Genomic DNA, 7,585 nt, shown 5'->3' with positions numbered 1-7,585 from the left:
GCCAGCCAGCCAGTCCCGGGCAGAGGGGGGCGGGCATCGCGGTCCGCCCGCCGGGCGAGGAGCGGGAGGCGCGGGGAGGGGGGCTCGGAGCCCCGGGGAAGTCGGCGCGGGCCCCTGAACGCCATCCCCGGAAGGGATTTCCCCCTCGCAGCCCCGTCTCAAAGGGGCAGTTGCGTGCCCGGCAGCCGGGGCGAAGGAGGGAAGCCGCCCGGGTGCCAGCCGCGCAGCGCAGGACTCCTGCCAGCCCTCCGGAGCCCGCCTCGCCTCTTCTCCTCGCCAGTCGTCCCCGCTGTCGCCCGACCCAGGGAGACGAGAGGGAGACTCGGACCCGGCATGCACCTTCCAGCACCCACAACAACGGAGCGATCCGGCGGGGACACAAAAGTTTTGCCCCCCCTCCCCTCCCCTCCCCTCCCCTCGCAGTTCGTATTTTACCTTCCACGGCGGCAATTGCAGATGCCAAGCAGAAAAGCACTACAAAATCCAAAGCCATGGGAGCCCCAAACATGATGCAGGAGGAACAGGGACGGAGTTTTTTAAAAAGAAAAAAAAATAGTTCCGAGTTGGACCAGATTTAGTTCCTTGCCCGTTGCTTGGTTAAAGATAGGCACGCATATAGATCTCCTCTAGAACTCCACTTTGGATTGCCCGGTCCTCCGCGTGGGTCCGTGTGTGCGTGCGTGCATGCGTGTGTGCCAGCGTGTGTCGGTATGTGCGTGTGTGGCTGTATGCGTGCGTGTGTGTGTGTATGGGGTGTGATGTGCGTGTGAGAGAGACAGTCTATATTTTAGTGTCACATTGCAAGCGATAGTAAAGTGTACAGTGAGAACAAGATCAGCCACTGAGGCTGAAGGGAGGGGGGGAGAGGGTGCCCCCCCCCCGCGCGCACATCAACACTCTTCCCACCCCCAACGGCTCCTGTCCAATCAAGGAATCAAACCTACAAAAATCCCCCGTCCAATCACCGGCGAGCACTTCCTTTCTCTGGTATTGTTAGTTTTAGAAAAACTTTTGCAGTAAACCACGGGGAGAAAGACGAGGGCGAGGAAGGAATCGAGCAGGGAAGAGAAAGAGCTCCCCCTAGTGGGTACGTGAGGACACAGGCCTCATATTTTCACTGATACAGCATTAATTCAGGTCATTGTGCTCAGAACCAGCCCGTTTTTCCTAACGAGAATCCGCCTATTTTTATCTTCGGCTACAGCCTGCTTTTATTTACAGTGCGCTTCTCTGTCTTCTGGGGTCTCCTTGCCAACTTGCCTGCTTTAAAGATTTCTCCTTTCGTGACCATAAGAGGGAAGTAGCAACAGTATAAACGGAAAACAGAACTGACGTGCTAAATACAGTCAGGCAATCTTCAGACTAGGTCTAATCCTACTCTCCAGGGTCCCTGAGCTTTCCTGTATCTGCTGCTCCTGTTGCTGACAAAGCTCTTCCCAGCAATGGACCGTATTAATCCCACTAATAACCCCTGGGACCAAATGCCCTTTTGGAAAAAAAATCCTAATTGCATTTGGGCTTCACACAGACCACTTTAGTACAGCTGAATCACAAAATGACAACTCTGATTCTAATGAACTGTGTAGCATGTCTAGAGATACTGAATGACATCAAAGTGCAACCATATGTTGAATTTTAGTTCTATGCTTTTAAAAATGATTGAGATTGGCTTCAAAGAACTCCTGTCCTTCTTGTCCTGTTTTCTTCCATTTGATTATTTTTCACCATTGTAGAGTGTAACCTCAGTACCTGTAGTGTATCAGGCCCTGACAGGGCCGGGCATGCCTGGACTTGCCCAGGCACAAAGACTCTAGCTTCAGACCAAAATACAATGGGCAAGTAGGATCCTAGCCAGGCCCAATGAAAGGGCTAGGGCCAGGCCAAGAGGCCAATAGGTCTCTTGGTTACTGTAAATAGCCTATCGGGAGTGGGGTGTGTGTTTGGTGGTGGGTTTCCCTGAGGGAATATAAGCCGGCCTGCGAGCCGGGTACGTTGTCTTGTTCCTGACTAAATAAAGGTATGCTTAGCTGAAATCACTCTCCATGTGCATACTTTTCAGTACCTAAAGTCCCTTCACCTGTAGGAACAAGCAGCTCCTCAGACGAGCGTTTCTGTGGTTCATCGGTCCTAAACGTCTGATGTGGACATCCCTGTGGCCCTAAGTGCTGTTTCAAAAGCATAAGAACCAAGAAGAGCCCTGCTGGGCCAGACCAAGCGGTCCATCGAGTCCAGCATGCTGTCTCACACAGTGGCCACTCAGTTGCCCTGCTGGGCCAGCAAATAATGGGGCCTAGAGGCTGAGGCCTTCCTCTCTTCTCGCCTCCCTGTGCTGGCAGGCTGGGCTTTTCTTCAGCTCTCTTTGGGGGGGGGGGGTGCGTGTGAGTTCCTAAAATACAAAAAGGAGTCCAAGCTGCAGATATAATCTCCTCTACCCAGCTTGTGTTGCATCTTTACCAGATTACTCTAGGAGGAGATGTTCTCTCTTTTCTCTATATTGCCTTCCAAATAAGGTGGATAACAACCATTCTAATGTCTGAGAAATGAGAGAAGCAGAAGTCCCCAATTCTATGAAGAACTTGGCTTTGTTTTATTGACTCATTTATTTTATTTGAAAATTAAGTCCATGGAAAAGGGACCTCAAAGCTGAAGGATCAGATTTTCATTTTTTTTTAAAAAAAAAATATATACAGCTTAATCCCCTACATGTTTACTCAGAAGTAAGTCTGAGTGCTTTCAATGGGGTTTGCACTGCCAGAAGACAAGCAGGTAAATCGGCAGCCTTAACCTTTTTGTGTGTGTTTGTCAGAATATCTGTCAAGCATTGATTTCAACTAATTACAGTCATCTTGTTTTCTTTAGGATATGTGCATTATGGCTGCATATATCTAAAATTCACTTAATAGTATGGAATCTGCCCAGACTCACTTTGTTGATTAAGGGGAGGGAATGTACCTTGGGCCCTAAGTTCCTGAGCTATGGGACAGGTGGAAGCACTTAAGTGGGTTGAATGATCTACTGGGAATGATCGATCACTGCCAGAAGACAAGCAGTAGCTAGGGAGCAAGTCACTTGCTCCTGTGAGCTGCTCTTTCTCTCTCACACACACACTCACACACACAGGGCCCAAGTACAGGCCTGAAACCAAGCAACAGTTGCAGAAAGAACCTGCTCAATCCCTCGTTGGCTTCACCATGAAATGTGTGGCCCATAATGAATTGCACCAAGACCCCTTATGCCTATTTCTGCAATGTGGAAAAATTAAAATCTGTACACAGCGGTTGGCACAACTGAATTCAGCATCTATTCTGTTCTTGCCTCCAGGAAAAAAGAGGGACTGAAAATATGAAGTGTCCCAAAAGATGGTGTGTGTGTGTGTTTTGCCATGTTCTAGACAACGCTAAACTTTTCAGTTCTAATCAGAATATTCAAAAACGGTGTCCTCAGCAACTAAGGCTGGAGAGAGAAATACATAGGAATAGGAACCATAGTGTGTGTGGGGGGGAGCTGCAGAGTGATCTCTATGTCTCCCCATTTCCATATCAAGCATACCTGGCTCTGGAGGGAAAGACCGAAGGGAGGGGAGCTGTCCACTATGGTTTGTTTTTCTTAAGGATCTAGCATAATTCTCCGATGCATTCTTTTTAAAAGATTTTTTCTCACTTTGGCATTGGATCAGAGAGATTGGCCTCCTGAATGAAGCAAGGGCCAGCTGATCAGACTCTGTGCCACTGCGTTCTGAGAAGAGGTAAGGAAAAGTTGTTTTATGATTGACACAAGTATAGGCAATCCTGTGCAAACCTGACTTTGTCAATAAACAAAGCTGCTGCTTGAACCTGGACAGAAAGCTGTATGGGTGTCATAACTGCAGTCCAATTATGGTTTGTGTCTGCATCTTAAATTGCAGGGCCTCCTTTTTTCAGCTCTCCAAACTACCTGGTAGACATCAGTGACGTGGGATGCTTTGCCAGCTGAGAAAAGGGGAGGAAATGAGATAAATGACTCTATTTTAGCATTATTGATGTTTGGTTAAGCAATATTGACACAAACACTCAACAGTTAACTTGAAGGAGCTCAAATTAGCAAACTACATCCAGGGACAAAACAAGTGAATAGAAACTGCCTACCTACAATAAACACTGGAATAATCCCGAATTCTGGCTATGATTGAATTCAGCATCCTGAACATTATGCTGTGCAGATGTCTTCACCGGCACCTAAAATGTACCACACATGAGCTTTGGTACCCACGAGTCCTCTTGGGGGTAGTAACGATTGTATCCAGAAGCCAAGGCACTCTTGGGAACCAAGGGGCAAGGGACAGCGCAAGTTTAAACAGATGCAGAGTTTAACAGTGAGCTTGCTTACCTGTCTAGAGTAGAGAATAGCAACAACTGAACTAACTTGACTCTAGAATCTCCTCTGATCTGTCTCTTATTACTATAAATCTTGGTGTCGTTAAGCATGGTAAACTCAGGGCAGTCTGAAACACTGGAATGGATCTAGGGATGAAGTTGTCACAAACACTATGGTAATGAGGGAGAAACCTCCTTTGGCTGTTGTTTCTTGGGAAACTAGCTGCTAGATTTGTAATTGATGGATAACTAATAATTTCTGCCCGCTTTGACTAAATCAGGAAAGAGCCTGTCCACTTTCCTAGTTGGAGCAGCTCCTTAAAACTCAGGCTCACCGGACTGTTCAGACAATGGGCGTTATGAACTCCAATCCTGATGCAGTTGCCTGTCCGTTCCTCTGCAGCCACTCCCTCTGTGGTCCTATCCCATCCTGTTGTGATGAAACTCACGCACAGTTCCGTTCTTGTCTCTGCCCACTGCAGTTTTGTAATCCACTCTCTTCTTCTTGGTGCTCAAGGTGCTCTGGGAATGTCTTTCCCAAGGAGCTCAGCGCACTGTTGTAGGTTCACAACCACACTGTGAAATAGGTTTGGCTGTGAACATAACAAGAGCCTTCCTGAATCAGACCAACTGTGCATTAGTTCAGCACCCTGTTACACACAATGGCCAACCAGTTTCCCTGGAGGACCAACAAATGGGGCATAGAGACTTCACTGTATGAGATAAGAGTGACCTTCTCCAAACGACACAGTTTGCTTCAGTGCTAAGAACGGACCTGCATCAGCATTCTCTGTAATCAAGACCAACAACCTCACCTAAGCTGTAACTGATGAGGATCTCTTCCTTTTGACTCACTTCAGAGAGTTTATGTATTTTGTGGGTTCTGCCCAGGCACAGCTAAATAGTACAATAAGAAATTACAGGTCTGAACTGCTTTTTCCTTCAGGAAAAGATCTTTCAGGCCCAGGCTGTTTGCATTCCATAGGCAGAACCGAACATCATCATTGCCATTAACTCAGAGAGAGAGAAAATTCATTCCCAGCTGTTTGCAGCATGGACAAAATGGACTGGCTCAACAAGCATTGCATAAATAAGGAGAAAGCTGGATTTTCTTTTCTTCAGAGGATAGCTGGACTGGAAATGGGAGAGCAAGAGTGACAGATCATTGGGCAGAGCCTCCTTATTAATGGGTGCCCTGTGTGCTTTGATTTTCATGCCCCTCCCAAGAGAGAAAGCAAAACGATGCCACTAAATCAGTTACTACTGTACAGTGTGGTGATATTTTATGTCTCTACATGTGTTTTATGGTGATAGGGAGACATTAGATGCTTTCTGTTCAATCAAAATGCATAAATAAAAGGGAGCAAACAGCAAAAGGTTGACTTCCACCTTTACCAAGCTAACTTCTCCAGGGCATGTAAATAATATGCCTTCACATTGCAGCTACCTCTCTGGATTTTAGCTTTATGCAAATAGAGTTTCTCTGTTGGGAAGGGTTTTTTAAAATACAAATTTCCATACAAGGTGAGTCCTCTGCAGATGTTATCCTGGTGTTCTGTTTATTAAATGTGGGAAACCATCAGCCACATATATCATAAGCACACATGTCCCCATGATGCACCTGATACGTGTCATCACCGTATCATGAGAACTGAGCAATGTGCGGTTTTTCCATGTGGGTACAGCTTTCATTCACACGAACCAGGAAAAACTCCTGTTGCCCTTGTAACATAACGTGGCAGTTATTTATATAATGCATGTCTGCTGGGCATCTGCAGAGGGCTTAGAGGTATGGGTAGACTTGTAATATTATTTCAGATGTGTGACAGTCCTCTGGCTCCACCCTAGTTGATCTAAATACATCCAGAGCAGTATTTTCCTCCATCCCAGTAGTCCTCTAGTCTCCTTACTCATTTCTCATCACCGTCAGGAGAGAGGACCCATCTGAGGGAAGTCCCTTATTGAGAGAATGGCTTTGGGTCAGAGTTGAAAGCAGAAGTAGCTGTAACTCGAGGCAATAATCCTGTTTAAACATCGCCCATAGCCACTTGCCTTCATTCTACTCCCCCCTGCTCAATTGTCCTTCCCTCTTTATAGCCTGCTCTTTAAACAGACTCCCACACCCACACCCCTGGAGGTGCCACTTGGAGCCCCAGATGTTCTCACATGCCACTATTTTCAGTTGCCTGGTAGGGAACCTGAACTGGCCAGACTGCCATTGGGGAGCATGGCAAAGTATAGCAGCTCAGTGGCTGGAAGGCAGAGGCCCTCTGCCCTTCACCTGCTAAGAAAGCAAGAGGGAGAACTCCAAGTCCCTGGCTGTGAAGCCATACTGGCCCAGGATGTAGTAGGGCAAGGCTGGGGAAGGATGCCGTACAGTGCTTCCTGACTGTGATGGTTGTCTTCATGAGGTAAGCACCTATTCTCTATGGAGATGGGAATTATCTTTTTTCCTACATGACTGCAAACTTTAAAAGGCTGCAGTGATGTGACAAAAAATCAGACAGTTCGCCAGGTGAAGTGAGGTATTACAGTGCCTCTATTAACCATCTCACCCCATCACAGGTGGATCATACAGATAGACCCTAATTACGGAAGGAACTGACCACAACCCCAAGAAAGAGGGCATGAAGCTGCCTTACACTCTGTCAAAACACGGGTCTATCAAGGTCGGTATTGTCTACTCTGACTGATAACGGCTCTCCAGGGTCTCTGTTAGACTATAGAAGACTTTCACATCACCTGCTACCTAATTCTTGTTTGCAGCTGGAGACACCAGACATTGAACCTGGGACCTTCTGCATGCAAAGAAGATGCTCTGCTAGTGAGCCACAGCAATGGCACCAGCCTGACCCCAAACGTCATAGCCATTGCCTGTCAGTGAATATGCTTTTGTCTTTGCTACCCAGTATTCATTTCTGTAATTGAGATTTCTCAAGTGCTGACTGCAGTTAAGATAATAAAGACAAATTTGCCAAGACTGAGCTAAAAATTTCATAACCAGAGACTGACCAGATCGATCTGGGAATTGCAAGAAATGATCTGCAAGTCAACTGAGATTCACATTTCAAAACAAATAAGTCTTAAGGCTACAGCTTCAGCCTAAAGAAAAGGCAATAATATGGGTCATAAAGTTTACAATAACATAAGAAATATAATCTAAATTAATGCAAACAGCTTGATCCAATCCATGCCTCCTGGGCAGGTTAGGACTGCTACTTTGCATTGGCAGA

At 46.7% G+C, this 7,585-nt stretch overlaps 1 protein-coding gene across 1 annotated transcript in view; it reads right to left on the bottom strand.

The window, feature by feature from the left end:
- EPHB1 (EPH receptor B1) overlaps positions 1 to 508 on the bottom strand; it is a 441,868-nt gene extending 441,360 nt beyond the window's left edge. Inside the window, exon 1 of the mRNA XM_015407331.1 lies at positions 436 to 508. Within this exon, the coding sequence (XP_015262817.1) occupies positions 436 to 508 (73 nt within the window). The remainder of the gene's footprint in view (positions 1 to 435) is intronic.
- Between the last annotated feature and the right edge of the window lie 7,077 nt (positions 509 to 7,585).

Source organism: Gekko japonicus, unplaced genomic scaffold (genome assembly GCF_001447785.1).
Source record: "Gekko japonicus isolate JY-2015 unplaced genomic scaffold, Gekko_japonicus_V1.1 scaffold235, whole genome shotgun sequence".
NCBI classification, from domain to species: Eukaryota; Metazoa; Chordata; class Lepidosauria; order Squamata; family Gekkonidae; genus Gekko; species Gekko japonicus.
The sequence above is the reverse complement of the archived record's forward strand: the minus strand, read 5'-3'. Positions and strand labels throughout refer to the sequence as shown.